The sequence below is a fragment of the Rhinoderma darwinii genome, chromosome 1, assembly GCF_050947455.1.
Source record: "Rhinoderma darwinii isolate aRhiDar2 chromosome 1, aRhiDar2.hap1, whole genome shotgun sequence".
NCBI lineage: Eukaryota > Metazoa > Chordata > Amphibia > Anura > Rhinodermatidae > Rhinoderma > Rhinoderma darwinii.
Window position 1 is genome coordinate 64560562 of NC_134687.1, and position 20664 is coordinate 64581225.

The following is a 20664-nucleotide window of genomic DNA, read 5'->3' on the forward strand; positions in this document are numbered from 1 at the left end:
TCTGGTCAGTATTTTGCTTCAGTATTTGGAAGCCAAAACCAGGAGTGGGTCCAAAACACGGAAGAGGTGAAAATCTTTCCATTATGGGTTTTCCAAGTTTCTGTTCCACTACTGGTTTCGGCTTTTAAATACTGAAGCAAAATACCGACCAGAATACTGACGTGTACATGAGGCCTTGGATAAACATGGCAGCTTTCTTACAAAAAACAGTGCCACACCTGTCCACGGGTTGTATGTGGTATTGCAGCTCTGGTGTTCTGTTCCTCTGTTGTTCCTCCTGGAAATGTATTATTACATTGACAACTGGGTGTTACCGTTTGCCTTGGCAATAGGAGGTGTTTCTACAAAGTCGGACACTGTCCGCATGGATTTAAGTGTGTAGGCACAAACCATATTAAGAAGGGGAATGGTAACACCAGTTGTCAATTTAGTCATACATTTCCAGTAGGTAATACAGAGGAACAACACAACCCAGAATTCTAAGAAAAGATATTCCAGAATAGTTTAATTTCACGGGGATTGTAAGTATTTACTAAAAGAGACATGTCAGTAGAGCTGACCAGTCCTCTTTAAGTAAACCACCAAGACCCTGGTATCGTGATCAAGTATAGATTTTTTTTTTTTTTTTTTTAAGTCATGCCTTTTATGCTATTTATATTTCTGCAGACAGTTTACCGGATTACCCAGTTGACCTAGATAATCCTGAAAAATTGTTATCTGAAGTGTCGCAAAGAGATACAGACCTCCTTCCATTCATGGATCAATGGAACACAAGAATAAAGAAAGTATCAATGCGTCAGATCATCGCAGAAGAGATGGCGTTACAAGCCCACGAGGACTCCGTATGGACTAACTTGTGTTTCAATATTTATTGAACAAACCGATGCATTAGGGCCTGTTCACATCAGCGTTCCGTTTCCGTTGATGGGTTCCGTCAGTTATGATGGACCTGATTTTTTATTTTATTTTTTCTCCATTGACTTATAATGGATCAGTCACATTACCGTTCGGTATCCGTTCAGTTTTTTGTTTTTGTTTTCCTTTGCTGGATGCAATACTGACGCATGCTATTCTATTTTGACTTTTAAAAAGCAACTGAAGTTTGCCGAAAAATAACTAATAGAGACATTAACCCCTTAGTGACCACTAATACGCCTTTTTACGTCGGTCACTAATGGGCTTTAGGCTAGGCCGCTGCCTTTTCACGTCAGCCTAGTCTAAGTCCTGCACGGGTCTCCCGTGCAGGCTGGAGCCGGGGCTCTGCTGTCTGATGACAGCTGAGCTCCTGCTCCAACGCCCACGATTGAAGTTTACTTCGATCGCGGCCGTTTAACCCGTTAAATGCCGCCGTCAATAGCGACCGCGGCATTTAACTTTATTTACAGAGGGAGTGCGCTCCCTCTGTCACCCATCGGCGGCCCGCGAATGAAATCGCGGGTCTCCGATGGGGTGTCATGGCAGCCGGGGGCTTGATAAAAGCCCCCAGGTCTGCCCTGGACATATTCCTGTTAGGACGCGCCGGAGGCACGTCCTAACAGATTGCCTGTCAGATTTACACTGACAGGCAATAATGCTCTGGTATACGAAGTATACCAGAGCATTATAGCAGCGATCGGAACATCGCACAGTAAAGTCCCCTAGTGGGACTAATAAAATCCGTCATCAAAGTGAAATAAAGATAATTAATAAAAAGTACAGTAAAAAATAAAATCCATTTTTTTCCATAAAAAGTGGTTTTATTTAGTAAAAGTGTAAAAAAAAAAAAGTACACATATGTGGTATCGCCGCGACCGTAATGACTCCATTAATAAAGTTAATATGTAATTTAAACCGCAAAGTGAACACCGTAAAAAAAAAACGCAAAAAACCATGGCGAAATTGCATTTTTTTCCCATTGCCCCATAAAAAAGTCATAATAAAAATGAATCAATAAGTCCCATGTACCCCAAAACAGTACCATTCAAAACTATGTCTTGTCCCGCAGAAAACAAGCCCAAAAAATCACTACATTGATGGAAAAATAAAAAAATTACGGCTCTTGGAAAGCGACGATACAAAAGCAAATAATTTTAGTTCAAAAGTGTTTTTATTGTGCAAAAGTCGTAAAACATAAAAAAACCTTTACATATGTGGTATCGCCGTAATCGTACCGACCCATAGAATAAAGGTCACATGTTAATTACGCCGCACAGTGAACGGCGTCAATTTAAAAACGCATAGAAAATGGCGGAATTTCAGGTTTTTTTTATAATCCCCCCCCAAAAGGGTTAATAAAAGTTAATATAAAAATTATATGTACCCAAAAATGGTGCTATTAAAAAGCTCAACTAATCCCGCAAAAAACAAGTCCTCATACAGCTATGTAGACGAAAAAATAAAAACGTTATAGCTCTTTGAATGCGACTATAGAAAAACGAATAAAATAGCTTGGTCATTAAGGCCTAAAATGGGCTGGTCACTAAGGGGTTAACAGAGCCTTAGGCTCCGTTTACATCTGCGTCGGAAGGCTCGCCAGGAGCCTCCGTTGCAGATAGTGTCACGTTTGCTGGACAGAATAGTGCAGTGTGCAGTGCTATTGTGTCCAGCGAAATGAAGGAAACCTGTCGGAACCCTCTAAGTCAATGGGTACTTTCGGGCGCCTTTGGTTACAGTCATGCGACAAATCCGCCACTTTTAGTTTTTTGCATATATTTTTTTTTCCCTGTGACGGAACAGAAAAGCGAGTGCAGATGTGAACAGAGTCTTACACTCAGCATGTTTTATTTATATATATATATATATATATATATATATATATATATATATATATATATATATTCTGTGACAAAAGATTTCAATGAAGTCTATCCAATAAATTGCCTCTTTTCTACTGTAGAAGAAGTCTTTATCAAGTAAAAACTGTGCTGAGAAACTGAAGGAGAAGCAGCTCTTGGAAATGTTTCCTCATGTTGAGCAACAACTACTAATGGATATCTTTAAGGAAAACAAGTAAGGAAGAATTGGATTATTTTATTTATTAGCAAACCTATATTTTATTCTGTATGTTCAGTTTTTGAAAATAGTCTTCAGTTCTAGGGGTTGTCCTTCCTATGTTACGGGTCCCCTTGTATTGCGCAAATTATGAGGGCCCTTCAGCTGTTGTCATCGGGGGAAGTGAATGTCAAGTTTTCATTTTCCTCACAAAGCCAATTGAAATGAATGGGCCGTCTGCACGTTGCATGGATGAGCCGGGAACTCCAAAGGGAGAGCCACTCTTTGCAGCAGCTCTTCGCTCTGGCTAACAGAAGGGTCTTTCATGATGGATTCCCATACATCTATATGCCCTAATAATGGATGTGGAAGGGGGTTGTCTAAAGAGGACAACCCTTTCAAACTGAACCCGCAAAGTGTTATAATTTTGTAAAATGATGGTGTTGAATATAGCCACTGTCACAGGATTTCATTAAACCAATACTTCATAAGCATTTCAATAGCTTTTTATGACCAATCCGTTAAACAGATGCTATTATATCTTATGGGTGACAGATGCGTTAAATGGATGCCACTATTACTAGCATCATCTGTCACCCATAGACTATAATAGCATCTGTTTAACATAAACGTCACGAGAGTTCATAACGGATAACATTCTAGCCTGTGAGTGACGGGTGCCACTGTTAGGCCTCCGTCACAGCCTCCATTAATCTTCTATGTCAGGATCTTTTCCCGGCGTATATGTAAAACGGAGACCACTAAACACAGAGTGAAAAGTTGTTGTTTTTTTAAATTCTACTGATTTGCGCCAAATGTATCTGGAAATGAAATTATGCCTGCTCTAAGCAGGCGCAGATTTTCTCCCAATTTTACCTATTCTATTTAATAAATCTGTCCTAAACTGAGTCTCTTTAGAGGCCATGCCCACTTTTCTGGTCCCTTCCCAAATTTCGACATTTTAACGGCGCAGTTTACCCCAATAATTGTCGTAAACTGATTTGTCAATGTGGGGGATGTTTCTTTACAGACTTTGAGACTGAGCTCCAGGATAGCTACTGATGGATACCTGAGCAGCCTACTAGTTATATTAAGTGGAGTTTACTTTTGTCTACAGTTATTCCTTAGCAAAGACTGAGCAGTTCATGAGCTCTGTTCTGGAGGCGGATCCTGTGCAGAATGTGATCGCGCTCGGCTTCAAGCCATCAGTGTCCTCAGCGACCGATAAAACCAAGGAAAAGGTACTTCTCTCTATTTATTGTTTAAAGATGAGATGATGTTTCAGGAAAATAATAATCGGAACAACACTTTAAAAAGGTTATGGAGGCCGTCCTGGCAATCATCTGGGTCCAGCTTCTCTTACCCCCGGTGGTCGGCTCTTCGTGTCAGGAGAAGTTATTTCTGTCCACTCATTTCCCTGCAGAGGCCACTGTAGGATGAATGTAGTATGACAATGTAATGCATGGACAGGCTGGATCTGCCAAAGAGGCTCCTTATTCTCGCTCGCAGAGGAGGGTCCTGAACTGGGGACCCCCTCTATGATGTTTATATGCCATAATAGGGCATATTAGGACAGTCCTGAGGCAACCCTTTTGAGAAAGTATTCTGAAGTGCTGTACTTCGCATCAGTCCCCAGTGAGGCTCACAATTTGTTTTGCTATTTAATACACGCACGCGCGCTAGCGTCCATATCATAGAACAAGTCACCTATAAGTAAGACCACTTAGGCCCTGTTCACATCATATTAGTGATGTTACACTTTGGATCTTCATCGGGAAACATGCTAAGCATATTCAAAGGACTCCATTAACCCAATGGAGACCAATTAAGTGTCTCTTTGGCAAATGTCTGGCATCGATATACAGCAAAAAAGGCATGGAATAGCGTAGTAGACTATAACAAAACTACTGAGCATAATTTCACACAAGGGTTTTCAGTAAAAAACCGCATGGTATACGTGTTGTTTTTTTTCAATAGAAGCCTATGGACGACGTATCCCACTGTGTCCGTATACAATAAGATAACTCGCAGCCTTCCATCGGAGGTATACCTTAAGAGCTTATCCCAATGTATACGTCAAACGGAGGGCTATAGTGTGATGTGAACAGTGCCTAGACGGTTTTAATTTTATCCTATCTCAGTTTGCATGCATTTCATTTTAATCAATTGTTTCCTTTTATCAGCCATTTTAGACTGGAGAGCTGCTGCCTCTAGTGGTCTATAACTGCATGTATCCAATCCATTTTATGTACAGATTTGTAAATGATCTTAGCTTCTTTGTTCCATTTTTATAAACTAATTTTAGGCCTTATTGACACGACCGTGATAAACGGCAGAGTGACGGCCCTTCTTTTAACGGCCATAACACGGTCGTTTTCAGAACAATGATGTTCTATGGGTGTATTCACACGGCCGTTTTTTTAACGGCCCGTGAATAATGGGCGTCAAAAAATAGGACGTCCCATTTTTGGCCGTTTTAACGGCCTGACGGCCCCAATAGAAGTCAATGGATCCGTTTTTTAACGGCTGTCAATACATGTAACAACCGTTAAAAACTGATCTGAGACATGGGGATTTGCAAGGGAACTACTAGTTCCCTTGCTGGCTATCGGCGGCGGGATGACACATACTCACCGATGCAGCGCCGTCAACTTCTGGTCTGGTCGCTAGTCTCACGAGTTCTGCGAAGGTGATGCGATGACGTCATCGCGCCAGCCTTCACAGATCCCGTGAGACTAGCGACCAGACCAGAAGAAGACCGCGCTCAATCGGTGAGTATGTGTCATCGCGTCGCCGCAGATCCCGTGAAGACGAGGGACCTTACCTGAAGAAGACAGCGATGCAACGGTGAGCATGTATAGGGCATTCATTTCTGCTTGTGTGGAATCATGTACATCAGGGCTGTATGGCATCTACAGTGAGGCGTGTGGTATCATATACAGGGAGGCTGGTGTGGCACGATCTACGGGGAGGCTGGTGTGGCACGATCTACGGGGAGGCTGGTGTGGCACGATCTACGGGGAGGCTGGTGTGGCACGATCTACGGGGAGGCTGGTGTGGCACGATCTACGGGGAGGCTGTAAATAGTGTCTAGGTGAACATGTGACCTCCCTTTGGGTGTTTTCAGGGGGTTGGGACAAAAAAAGCCTGAACAATGAAATTCATCAGGTTTTTTTTAACGGCCATGAAAAACTGATGCAAAATGGATGTCAAACGGCCATTAAAAACGGACAGATGAACTGGAAATGGATGAAAATTTAGAGACACACTGATGCACAATGGCCATGAAAATCTGACAGTTGTTCAGTTTTTAATGGACATTTTTTTTCACTGTCGTGTGAATGTAGCCTTAGGGCACAGGTCTTCCATGTAAACGTGAAGCCAAATTATAATTATTATACTACTTCAAAAATATGGTCCTATAACACTTTTTTTTTTTTTTTTCTCAATCAAATGATTCTTCTTATTGGTTGTCCAAATAATCCTTACCAGTCATCTTTTGCAAGACTATCGGATGGTTTGAAAGGGAATGTTTCAACCAACAAACTCCAGAATTTACCAGTATTTTCACGAGATTAAGAGGTATATTCACACTCAGCAGATTTTTGGCGGAAATTTCTGCGACTGAAAATCCATCCCATTGATGTGATAGGGTTTCTGCATCATTCAGGTGGATTTCTGCAAGTCCTATACAGAAATTTCTGAAAAAAATCTACGTTAGCAGTGTTGTTGCTTTCACTTTTGAATGCATGCAACATTGTGCAATCATCTTTGTGGTATGGTTGAAAAGCCTCTATATAGTGACATTTTAGCTGCATGATGATTAGTGTGTTTTTCGGTAAGTGGGTCAAATCAAAACGTTGTATCACGCGTGTTTTTTCACGTAAAAAAAAAATTTGTGAACGCCTAATGACTGACTGTTCTGTCCTCCTTATATGTGAGAGGGGTATAAGTTGACAGGCAGCTAAACTCTCTCCCAGCAATTCATTGACTCAGGAGCGATGTCCAAACTTCAACTTTTATTGCAAGGATAGTGTGAAACTAAGAAACGGAAAGATAATGTGCTTCCTGTAGTACACCAGCATGTAACAACACACTACTATACAAACATGAACATGTGCATGATATACAAGTACATGAACACAGAGATGATGAGTGTCGATAGACCGACACACCAGGAAGATCCTGTCCGGTCTGTAACAAGCATGGTCTGTGACTGGTATCTATAGACTGGAAAATAACAGCAGGAGAAATGCAAAACACTATGTATCAATATATAAACTTACAACGCGAGATGGTAATGTGGACATACCAGCGATGCTACCGTAGGCTTACATGAAGAGGATGTGTTTAGATACTGCTTGTTCAACAGTAGATTCTGAAATGGCTGTTAAAGAGCTGACTTGGTGATGTCAGCAGGGTCATGATAGGGTGATAGATATGGTGGCTTTCATGGGACATTCAAAGGGTTGTATGCTAACTTACTTAAAATGTTTGCACAAAACAGCCACTAGAGGGAGCTATCACAACATGAACACAGAATACAGTAACTATACATAAGAGAGACTGCCTAAAGCATGACACTCCCCGTCTGGTATCCCAAGGATACCACATTCAGGCATCTCTGGAGAGAGCAACAAAATCAGTTTCATTAACAGGTCTGAAAAAGTTTAGCTTCATTTCGCCTGCAAACTTTGACTTCCACTTCCTTGACTTTTCCATCTTTACTCTGGAAATACCTTGGTTATCAGTCCTAAAGACCATTAATTTCTCTTCGACTGAGAGTCTTTTACAAGAACAACATTGCCAACTACCATGTTAGGTTTACTGGCTTGCCCTTTGTTCCATGTCTGTAAAGTAGAGAGATATTGTCTCCTCCACTTAACCCAGAAGGCATCTGCTAGGGTTTGTACTCTCTTCCACTGGCACTTGTATAAGTCTTTAGCACTAAACTTTCCAAGGGGACCTGCAGCTGTACTAACCTTTTGGGTGAGAAGAGTGGAAAGAGTGAGCAAAAGTGGATCCTCTGTATCCTTGCGTATTCAAGTCATAGGTCTAGCATTTATGATGGCCACAACTTCAGGCATGAAAGTTGTGAGGGTCTCATGGGTGAGCCTTGAAGTTCCCAGTTGAAGAAATATAGAATCAAGGCTCCATGCCGATCATACGCTCCCAGGAACCTCCCATATGAGAAGTGTGGAGGGTTGAGTGTCTATGTACAATCATGGTCAGCAAGATATCTCTCTTCATGGTCACTGTCAGTGTTTGGAGAGATTTTCAGTTCTTTGCAGGCTCCAACAAAATTGGTCCCCCTATCAGAGCAGATATGTTTGACTGGGCCTCTAATAGAAATAGAACGTCTGAGAGCATTTATAAAGCTGGATGTGTCCATTGACTCAATAACTTCTATACTCACAGCCCTAACACTCATACAAGTAAATATGACTGCCCAGTGTTTTCTGTTTACATGGCCCCCACTAGTGTGCCGTGTGGTGACAGACCAGGGGCCAAATACGTCAAGACCGACATTTGTGAAAGGAGGTTCTGTACTCTGTCGATCTGCAGGAAGTTTAGCCACCTTCTGTGACTGAAACACACCATGGAGTTTCCCACAAGTCATACATTTGAAAATGAAATGACTCGTCTTTTTGCTCCCACTATTCAGAATCTTGCTGTACGTAAAGCTCCTTCAGTGAACAAATTATTGGTGCTTAGTCTGTTCGTGGTAGTGTTGCACAAGTATAGATGCAATGTGATCATTTGGGAGTATCATCGGATTGCATTCATTACTCTCAAGTTTCGAATTTGAGATACGTCCCCAAACTCTCAACTGTCCATTAGTATCTATAAATGGGTCAAGTCTCTTGAGGGAACTGTCTTTAGGAACACTCTCTTGATTTTGAAGGAATTTGAGTTCTCGTGCATAAGCTTCTTGTTGGACACAATGGATGACAACAGCTTTGGCCTGTGTGAGATCAACCACTGTATAGGCTTTGCGACGATAGTGCCAACCTTTGCAATCCTATGATCCTGTTGGTGTGGCTCTAGGAGATGTAGCTATATAAATTAATCAAGCGATAGCTCTGTTTAATGATTTCCAAGTGGAAAACCTGTTGAAACGTTCGGATCCAAGCTAAGCTGTCTGTTAGAAATTTTTGTGGCAAGTGTAGAAACTTTCGGGCGAAATTCAGCATCAGATTCTGGTTCTAATAGTACATATGTGCTTTTTTTTAGAGCTTCAAGTACTGGTTTGTACAGAAATGTTGAACCTGTGAGCCACGTAGTATCTGTAAGTTGAGATGCTGGTACAGCTCTTGTAGCATGGTCTGCTGGGTTGTGATCAGTCGGTACATAGCACCACTGGGTAGGCTGTGTGGACTTCCTAATTCTTTGAACTCTATTTTTTACATAGACATAAAATCTTCTAGTCTCGTTGTAAATGTAGCCCAACACTACTTTGCTTTCTGTATTATCAAGTTCTACATCTATTTCTGATGTAATCAGTTCTGCCAGTTGTACCACTAGAACAGCAGCACAAAGCTCCAGTCTTGGTATGGTAGGCTCAGAACATAGTGCCAGTTTTGCCTTACCCATTACAAAGCCGATATAGACTTGGCCTTTAAAGCCAATCTGTCACCAGATTATAAGTGCCCTATCTCCTACATAGTCTAATCTGCGCTGTAATGTAGATAACAGCAGTGGTTTTTATTTTGAAAAGCGATCATTTTTGAGCAAGTTATGAGCAATTTTAGATTAGTTTCTTAAAGACCAACTGGGCGTGTTTTTACTTTTGACCAACTGGGTGTTGTACAGAGGAGTGTATGAGGCTGACCAATCAGTGACCAATCGGTGACCAGTGTCATACACTTCTCATTGTTCCAGCCCAGCATGATCCACAGCACAGTGGGATTGTGCAGTGAAAGAAGCTGGGCTGGAACAATGAGAAGTGTATGACACTGGTCACCGATTGGTCACTGATTGGTCAGCCTCATACACTCCTCTGTACAACACCCAGTTGGTCAAAAGTAAAAACACGCCCAGTTGGTCTTTAAGAAACTAAATCTAAAATTGCTCGTAACTTGCTCAAAAATGATCGTTTTTCAAAATAAAAACCACTGCTATTATCTACATTACAGCGCCGATCACATTATGTAGGAGTTAGGGCACTTATAATCTGGTGACAGAGCCTCTTTAAGGTCTATAGATTTAAGATAAGCAACTGCAGCGGCTGCTTTTACTGAAGCATCACAGAATCTACACCGCTTTGTAGACCAAACCTCTGCAGGAGGGATGAGCGCATATGGTCTAGGTATGTGTAGGTTAGATGACACCTTTAGAGAGTCTCTCCATGTAATCCATAGTACTTCTTTCTCTGCGGCGAGTGGAGAGTCCCAATCACATGTATCTGTAGTTAATACTCTGAGCAGAGCCTTACTTTGGATGGTCACAGGTGCTGTGATCCCAAGTGGACCATATAAACCTTTTATGGTAGTTAAGACACCGCGTCGTTTGAAAGGTCTTTGCTCTTCGTTCACCTGAAAGGTAAAGGTGTTAGTCTTGAGGTCCCAATTAAGCCCTAGGCTGCGCTGTATGGGTATCGTGTCTGTTGCCAAGTCGCTGGCGTGGTCTTGAGTGGGGAAGGTCTCCATTACAACTTTGCTGTTTGAAGCTATCTTATGCAGTCTGAAGTTCGAACTGGCAAGCATACTTTGAGTCGGCTGATTGCAGCCTCTAGTGAGGGAAGTGACTTTAGCCCATCGTCCGCATAAAAAATCTCTCTCAACAAACTGACGTCCTGCCCGTAGTCTTTCTCACTTTCCCGGGCAGACAGTCTGAGTCCGTAGATAGCAACTGCAGGAGATGGGCTGTTGACAAAATCATGTACCTTCATACGGTATTCTGTGATGTCTTTGGTAGGGTTGTTCTCTCTGAACCAGAAGAATCTCAAGCAGTTCCTGTGCTTATCTTTAACTAGGAAACCATGAAACATTTGTTATATGTCAGCGACAATGGCAATAGATTTTTTGCGGAATCTGATGAGGACACCAAGAAGTGTGTTATTGAGATCTGGTCCTGTCAAAAGAACATCATTAAGGGGGACTCCCTGATACTGTGAGCTGGAGTCAAATACTACCCGGATTTGTCCTGGCTTCTTAGGGTGGTAGACACCTAAGATTGGTAGGTACCAGTGATCTTCCTTTTCTTCTAGGGGTGGGGTTACTTCTGCATGACTGTTTTCAAATATTTTGCTCATGAATGAGAAGAAATTTTCCCTCATATCTGGTCTTCTTTGAAAGTACTACCTGAGTGAAGAAAGGTGTTTTAGTGCCTGGTCCCTATTGTTGGGAAGGTTGCGTCTCTGTGTTTTGAAAGGGAGCGGTGCAACCCAGCTATTTGTTACATCTTTGAAAAATCCTTGTTCCATACCATTTAAGAAAGCCTCATCTTCGATAGGGCTATTTTATGGTCATTCTTTGTCCTCTAGAAGGCTGTGCACCCTAAGTGGTCTCTATCTTCATCGCAGGAATAGTTCTCGGTTTCTGTAAGGTTAAGCTGTACAAAGCTAGTAAGCTTCTCGCTTATGAGGAATCTGTTAGGACAAGGCTGGAAAAGAGATGAGCGTCCATTCTCCAATGAATTTGTGTAAAGGGAATTTACAATGGTTGGCTTGTGACTGTTTGTTTCCTAGGCAGACATCATCTATAATGACCCACCCTAGGTCAAGCTTTTGAGCGTATCGGTAATTTTGAGGGCCATTAATCTGATTTCTCACCTAGTGGACTTTTATGTCTCCTCCGAGAAGAAGTACTATCTAAGCCTCTGGGTCAAGTGTGGGGATGAGATGTGCTATGGCCTTCAGATGTCTATGATGTAAGGTTCCCTCGGGTGTAGGAATCTCCACTCTGTTGTTTGGGCTCTTTTTGCATTCGATCAAAGTAGGCAGAGGCAGGGATGTTTCACCAGTTATGGATTCAATTTGATAACCAGTAGCTATTCTCCCTGTTTCTTTGCTCACACCTGTACAAGTCCTAAGGGAATAGGTAGAGTTGTGTCCTTTAATCTTGAACATATCAAAGAAAGCTGAGCTAGCAAGGGATCTGTTGCTTTGATCATCAAGAATGGTATACAGCTTAAGGCCTCATACACATGACCGTAAAAAAGCTCCGTAAATGCAGATCGTAATACGGTCCGCAATCACGGACCCGCCCGGTTCTATTGGCCACGGACACATTTCCGTATCGCTACGGGTGGGTGTCTGTGCCGTAGAACCGTGCCGTGAATTATGGACCATGTCCTACTTTTAGTTTTGCGTCCGGCTGTGCCGGCAATCGCGGGCTGTGATTACAGGAACGGCCGTGTGCATGAGGCCTTACGGCCTTCTCTTTGTGACCAGTGGGGTAAACTGTAACAAGACAAATCTTGGAACACGATTTGCTGCTAATACCTTCTTGGGTGCACTCAGGTGTCACTTCAGGAGATACTGTGTCTTTCTCCTCTCCTCTCCTCCCCGCCATGCTCTGCAGTCTGGTCTAAGGGTGTGAGAGTCCATGGAGCAGGCCCTGGGTGTAAAGCTGTATTATGCTCGTTGCTGTGGCATTCCGTGCATTTAATATTTGCTGTACATTCCTTTGCAAGATGGGAAGTTGATGCACAACACCTGTAGCAAATATGGTTTTCTTTGAGGAAGGTTATGCGATCCTTAAGAGGTTTTTCTCTAAACCCTCTGCATTTCAGCAGTGGATGTGGCTTCTTGTGTAGAGGTCACTCTCTGCACAGGTCTTTTGTTGAGGTACTCGCAGTCTCTTCTGTACTGCAAGTTTTGAGTGGGGGGTCTGGAGGGGTACACTAGTTTTGTGTACTGCAACAGGTGTACCTTTCATGTAACGAAGTATGGCAGGTTTACCTGACTTGGGATGAGCAGTATCGAACGTTGAGAAGTCAAAACTAGGATAGTTTCTAGTTTTTATTTCATGGTGCACAAAGTCCACAAAAAAAAAGAGAATGGAGGAAATGGGACGTTGTGCAGTTGTTTTTAATTGGAGCCTTGAGTAATCCACCTCCCTTGCAAACTATAAGGTAATTTCTGTACTATGGGTTTGACACCACGTGCTGTGTCTAGGAATGTAAGACCTTGCAAATCTCCTTCAGCTTTGGCAACTTGGAGTTTCGTCAACAGGTCACTTAATTCTCTTAGATTCTGAAAACCCTTGATGGAGATCTTAGGAAAGTTTTCAATTCTTGTAAATAGGGTACTTTCTATCACTTCTGGAGAGCCGTATCTCTCATATCATGTTTAGCCCTTGGCTTGGGTAATTAATGTTAATGTCTCTAATCCGCTTTGCATGTTCTGCTGACCCATTCCATAGCCATTTGACCAGAAGATCAACTTCTTCACTTGGAGACCGAGCTAGATCTTTGTTTGTATTCCTGAATGAAGACCGCCATGCTCTATAGCTTTCTGGTCTGTCGACAAACTTTGGGAGATCTTTGGTTATTAGCTCACGTCGTGCAAAGAATTTGAGATCGGACATCCCTTGATCTCTATACAATGGATCTGGAGATAAGCTGGTGTGTGGAGGACCTGGTGGGCTATCGCGGTTTTTGAACGTGTTGTTGCTGTAATAGGCGTCATGTATGCATTCCTCATTAAAGGGCATGACTGTATCATGGGTGTTTGTTGGTTTGGGTTAAGGTTGCACTAAGGCTTGATGGTATGCGAAACTGCTGTCTTGTTTGATGTAGGGCGTTCGGTCAGCTGAGATTACTTGTCGTGCGACAGGGTTCTGCTGGAACTCGTTAGCAGGGGTTGACTCTGCTTCTGGACCTAAATGCTGTCATCTGACTTCGCATCTAGTACATAGTCTGAAGTACGTAGCGAGTTATCGTGATGACTGGGTTCGGGCCCAGGTATGCTGCTGAATCGTTCACTTGTGGGATTTGCTTCCTCTAAAACCTCTGATTTCAGCTATAGCGACTTCAGCTTCCTTTTCTGCTGCTTGTTTTTCCAGTGTTGCTTCTAGGTGTGCCCTTTCTATCTTCAATTTCCTGTTCAGCAAAGGTGGCCCGTATCTTGGCGGCCTCTGCTCTTGCGTGGGCAATGGCGACTGTAGAGCTGCTCACTGACGCTTTTGAGTTCCTAGAGCTAGCTGAGATGTAAGGCCTTGTCTCAAATGGTCTGGTCTCTCTTTCTGACGGGGTGACACTGAGGACAGGCTTACACAGTTGCAACTGTCGCGGGTGTCTTGTAGCGGTGTTACTGCAATGTAGCACTTTTCAGTATCCTGCCATCCAGCCTGAGAGAAGTCGCTGGTTCAGGAATTGGCAAGTTTCGTTAAAGAAATCCTTCATGTGCGGAAACTTTTTTTTTTAAAGAAATGGTTAAACAAAAACCCTTTAAAAATTATTTTAATAAGTTGGCTTTAAATGGGGCCTATGAAGACAAACGTGGATGACTTTCTAATGTCTAGTGATGAAGAGATTAATTTGAAAAACACTGGCTTGTCAAACTGAGCACATTAAATATTACGTCTACCGTTGCAACCATTTTTTTTTATTGCAAACCAGCATCTTTACAAAGACTTGATTAGAAATATCCTACTGTTTTGTGTCTGCATCTCCTAACCATCATTCGGTTGGTAAGCAAGAAGTAGGGGGCAGATATAAGGGAATAACGGAAAACCGATCGGGGGGAGTTGGAACATTAGAAGGTCGGCCGGTCCTGCTGAAATCGGTGGGTTCAGCTGACATACATGTAATATGTATGGGCACCTTTTAGGTTCAATGCAGTTATAGCAATCAACTGACTCCTGTACTCTTCAGTTTTTGGTAACGGTCTTGGAAACAGAGCATAGTTTCATTATTTTGTATTCATCCCCGCTGTAACTGTGTACTCTGACACGGTGTTCATTTTTTTTTTATGTTTGATTTGGAGAAGAAATTGAAGGCAGAAAAAGAAATCCTAAATGAGCGATCTTTCCAGGACTTGGAGTACCCAGATTATGATGACTTCAGAGCAGAGGCCTTTCTCTATCATCAAAAGCAGCAGGAGAGCTTCAGGAAAGCAGCAGAAGCTCATAACAGGGGCATGACGCAAGTAGCTGCCTATTATGCTCAGCAGGTTTGTTATAGTGAATACAGAACATACATTGTATAGTATGCAGGTAATTTTAAATTTTTATTGTGGTCGTGGTTTACAGGGTTATCTGTATGGGCAGAAGATGAAAGAGGAGAATCGGAGAGCAGCTGTACAGATCTTCGAGAGGGCTAATGAGTATCTATTGCCAGAGAATATATTAGATTTACATGGACTCCATGTGGATGAAGCAATGAAACACTTCCGCAAGGTGCTGCAGGACAAGACAGATGGTAGGTATTGTAAAACTGGCCTAACTATTTCACATTTGATTGTCAAATATTCGTTTAGCAATGTACTTGATTGAAGTGGCAAAAATATTGTAAAATCCTGGGACTAAAGTACACCTATTACATAATAATAGCAGCAATTATTAGTAATTGGGGCCGCAGCAGTAGGCAACTATCAGCATCGATGATCTTGTGTCTATACATTGCAGTCAGTGTGAGCAAGCATTGCTACTATGTAAAGCAGGAGGATCAAATTCATAACCCCCAGAAATTCCTTGCTTTTTGCCAGATGTCCAGCCCCAGAGGAGCCATAGATTGGCCTATTTAAATGGACACTAATTTTTCAAACAACTTCTGCTAATCTAATAGTATACCTGATATAGATCAACTTTGTAATTTACTTACTGTTAAAATGTATGTATTTTATCCATGCAAAATCTGTGTGAAGTTACTACCACTAGGTGTCTTTTCCTGTAATCCGCTGTCCACCACCTGTTGTCAAGCAAAATCCGTCCCTAGTTACAGAGCAGAAGAGACGGACTACAGGAAGAGGGGGTGTCTCTTCACTGCCTGCCCATAAAACTCTATAGAGCGGGGAGGGGGAGAAGGGAGCAGAAGTAGAGAGAGGAGACAGAGATGCTGCCCATATAAATCTTTAGAGAGGAGAGGGGGTGACAGTAGCAGAGTGAGACCGACACATAGATGTGCAGCAGCTACCGGGTAGGTGATTTATCTTGCTCCAGTGCTGGATTCTCAGCTACACTGCTCATTACTGCTGTATAATTTCCTCTATGCTGCGGCAGTTTCTATGTATGTATGTATGTGTGTGTATGTATATATGTATATGTATATATATATATATATATATATATATATATATATATATATACACACACACGCATGCGACAGAAGAGTGGGATTCTCCTCTTCTCTATGTGGGTAGTGTATAGAAGACATGCTAGTATATTGGCTCCACCCACTAGCTCTGGGAAAACTGAAAATTACAGATAGTCTGTAAGGGGAAAACTGCTAATAAATGCAGAATACAAATCATATAATAGATAGAAATAGTGTTATTCCTCATGTACACACACATGAAAGCTCTGAAAAGTTACCTGAAATGTTAGGTACGCTTTATGATTCTGCGAGGGGTGGCTACTTTTCCTTAAAGGAATGTGTCACTAGAATTGTTATTTTTTTATTTTTTTCAGTTAAACAATTAGTATTTGAGTGATTACACGTTGTTTTATTTATTTTTATTTTTTCACAAGTCAGGAAATATTATAAATTAGATTCTAATTTATAACATTTCCATGTGCTGGTCACTAGAGGGAGCAGTTCCCAAAATTGCAGAATGGTCACTGTGGTAAATTAACTTCATTGATTTATGCTGCAAATCTGGGTTGGACACACTCTCCTCTAGTGTCCTCACACAATCCCCCCTCCCTTCTTCTGGCTAGTGCCAGGAGAAGGAGGGGTTTGAAGGTCTTCAAACCTCCTACACTGTGTGCCGCCATTTTCTGAGCGACTGCACAGTGTAGGAGGATTAGATACAGGACTCGGCAAACAGTATCACACGAACATACTCGAACATAATACACACATCACATACACGAACATAAATTACATGCTACTGCCGCCGCCTCCGCTGGTCTACGCTCCTTGCGCCTTCGCTTCGTTGAACATATGGCTGGAAGCCGCGGCCGGAAGTCGTCCTCTTACTGTCCGGCAGCGGCTTCTGGTCCACATGAAAATGGTGCCGGTTTTCGCTCTACGAACGAGCTTTGTTTTGGTTTGTGTGGGCGTTAAACTGCATGCGTCGTTCCCACACAAACGGCGTACGCTTCTGTGAATCTAACGGCTCCTGTTCGCATTCTCTATGGGGATGTATGTGCCGTATTCAATCTCTGTATGTGTCGTTAATCAACACATAAAGAGATGAAAAAAAAAATAGCAGCCCCCATAGAGAAGTAAAAGTAAGAACACAGTACAAAGTTTAAAGTCACAACACTAATAAATAACATTTTTGTTTATATTTTATTAAAAGCAATATAATAATAAAAAAAAAAATTCATGTCACCTTCCCTTTAACCTTTTGCGAGGCCTCATGATTTGGAGGGTTAGGGAATATCAGGCTTATTCTGTTTTTGGAGAGGGTTTATGATTGAAAGCATCCAATTATCTGTAAGTTTAGATATTGAACTATGTTTAACGGGCTTCTCTGGGATAATCTGTATTTGCACACTTGCAGTTTTTAGTAATGATCGCATTGTGTATATGCTTAGTATTGCAATGGGGATTCATGTTTAACTTACAGCAAAAACAAAACACTGGGCAACAAATAGATATAGATCAGCAGCACAGGATCAGGAAGATTAAATTGGTTGCACGCTTCTTGGGTCACAGTCCAAAATGACCCCTCAGTATAGGCAAAAAAGTGAGGCAGCACTACCAAATATTTGAAAAAAAGATCCTTTTATTCCACGTGCGACGTTTCAGCTCAGTGTGAGCCTTTCTCAAGCATAACAGTGTGACACACAAAGCACATATATATGCAGTTCAAAATCAGAATCCAATTACACACATTTCATAAAATAGTGATAAAACTGTAAGGTTAACATACACAATATTGTGTCCATAAGATTCCTTATGAATATAGTGATATATACTTAGGGATATATACATCAAATATTATATGTGAATAGTGAAAACATCATATTAAATTAACCCCTAGGCGCACCACGACGCAACTGTACGTCCATGTGGCCAGTGTCTTAGTGCACAGAGACGTACAGTTACTGCGTGGTTCCCGGTGCACACTGTCAGCGACAGTGTGCACCGGGAACCGGGAGGCCAGCTATCCCTGACAGCTGACACTTCACTGTATGCCGATCAGCGGCTTATTTCCGCTGATTTCGGCAATTAACCCCTTAATTGCGGTGAGCGATTTGCAATCACCGCATTCAGGGGTTTCTAGCACATCGGCAGAACTCACAATGAAATCGTGAGGTTTGCAGATGGCTAGCATGGCGATCGGAGGCCAAGTAATGGCCTCCGTTTCTGCCATGTACGGAAGCCTATCAGGACCAGCCTCCTGATAGACTTCCTGTCAGAGTGACAAGGACGTCACTGCCGTTCGCGATGCACACTGTCGATGACAGTGTCTGTGACTGTGTCAGCGACAGTGTGCATCGGGAACCGGGAGGACAGATGTCCCTGACAGCTGACACTCCACTGTTGCCGATCAGCGGCTCATTGCCGCTGATTTCGGCAATTAACCCGTTACATGCGGGGCTCGATTGCGATCTCCGCATGTAGGGGGTTTGTAGCACATCAGCAGCCCCCACGCAATTGTGGGGGCTGCTGATGCTTGTGATGGCACCCGGGGGCCATACAACGACCTCCGGGTCTACCATGTATGCAAGCCTATGAGGATCAGCCTCTCGTAGACCAACTGTCAGAGTGACTGTGACGTCACACTGACAGTTGGAATACGTTACACTACCTAGGTAGTGTAATGTATTCTAGCAGCAATCAGAGCTACAGGTAAAAAAAGAAAGTGAAAAAAGTTAATAAAAATGTTTTACAAAAGTGTAAAAAAAGTGTATTTTTATTCCATATAATAAGTCTCTTATTATAGTGATAAAATGAAACCGTTAAAAAACAGTACACATATTTGGTATCACCGCGTTCGTAACGACCCAATCTATAAAACTATAATGTTATTTTTACCGCACAGTGAACGCCGAAAAAAACCCAAACTAAAAACAATGCCAGAATCACTATTTTTTTTTCGTCACCACCCCTCCCAAAATATGGAATAAAACGTGATCAAAAAGTCGCATGTATCTGAAAATAGTACCAATAAAAACTAAAACCCGTCCCGGGAAAAACAAGCCCTTACACCGCTTTTTTGACTGAAAAATACAATAATTACGGCTCTCAGAATATGGTGACACAGAAAATACATTATTTTATAAAGAAGTGATTTTATTGCGCAAACGCTGCAAAACATAAAAAAACAATATACATATGGTATCGCCGTAATCGTACCGACCCGCAGAATAAAGTACAATTGTCATTTATAGCGCATTAAGAAATAAAGCATTTAAAATGCCAAAATCACTGTTTTTGGTCACCAAAGCTCTAAATAAAATGTAATAAAAAGTGATCAAAAAGTTGCTTGTACCAAAAAATGGTACCAATGAAAACTACAGCTCGTCCTGCCAAAAATAAGCCCTCACACCGCTCAATTCATGGAAAAATATAAAAGTTATGGCGTTTGGAAGGCGGGGAGTGAAAAACGAAAATGGAAAAGCAAAAAAGGATCAGTCCTGCAAAGGTTAATTAATTGCTATTAAAAAAAAATAATTATTACCACATGTGGACTATTGTCATACTCGGGAGAGATTGCGCTACAAATTTAGGGCGACTTTTTCTCCTTTATCCCTTGTGAAAATGAAAAAATCCAACATTTTAGTGGACAAAAATGTTTATATTTATTTTCACGGCCGAATTCTACTAAATTCTGCAAATAACCTGTGTGGTATAAATGCTTACTATACCCCAAGAAAAATTCCTTGAGGTGTCACTTTTGTGGTGTTTCCCCTGTTTTGTTCCCTCCAGGGCGTTGCAAACGTGACATGGCAATAAAAACCAATCCAGCAAAATCTGCGCTCCAAAATCCAAATGGCGCTCCCTCCATTCTGAGCGCTGCCGTGGGTCCAAACAGCAGTTTATTACCACATATGGGGTATTTCCGTAATCGGGAGAAGATGCTTTACAAATGTTGGGGTGCATTTTCTTCTTTGTTCCTTGTAAATATTACAAATTTCTATGTTTTTTCAGAAAAAAAGTAGATTTTCATTTTCACAGACTAACTCCAATAAATATAGCAAAATACCTGTGGGGTCAAAGTGCTAACTATACCCCTAGATAAATTCCTTGAGGGGTCTAGTTTCCAAAATGGGGTCACTTTTGGGGAGTTACCACTGTTTTGGCACCACAGGACCTCTTCAAACCCGACATGGTGCCTAAAATCTAATCTAAAAATAAGCAGGCCCCAAAATCCACTAGGTCCTCCTTTGCTTCTGAGGCTGATGTTTCAGTCCATTAGGACACTAGCACCACATGCGGGATATTCCTAAAAACTGCAGGACATGGGCAATAAATATTGAGTTGCGTTTCTCTGGTAAAACCTTCTCTGTTACACAATTTTTTTTATTACAAATGTATTTCGGCAAAAAAAAAGAAATTTGTTAATTTCCCCTCTACATTGTTTTATTTCCTGTGAAACGCCTAAAGGGTTAAGAAACTTTCTGAATTTTGTTT

The 20664-nt window shown here is 41.8% G+C and overlaps 1 protein-coding gene across 1 annotated transcript in view; it reads left to right on the forward strand.

Annotated features, from left to right (window-relative positions):
* The window catches only part of N4BP2 (NEDD4 binding protein 2), a 99325-nt gene that overhangs the window by 67935 nt on the left and 10726 nt on the right, over positions 1 to 20664 (forward strand). The window contains exons 11-15 of the mRNA XM_075859352.1: positions 667 to 842; positions 2876 to 2988; positions 4088 to 4211; positions 14906 to 15088; positions 15168 to 15336. Coding sequence (XP_075715467.1) covers positions 667 to 842; positions 2876 to 2988; positions 4088 to 4211; positions 14906 to 15088; positions 15168 to 15336 — 765 coding nt within the window. The remainder of the gene's footprint in view (positions 1 to 666; positions 843 to 2875; positions 2989 to 4087; positions 4212 to 14905; positions 15089 to 15167; positions 15337 to 20664) is intronic.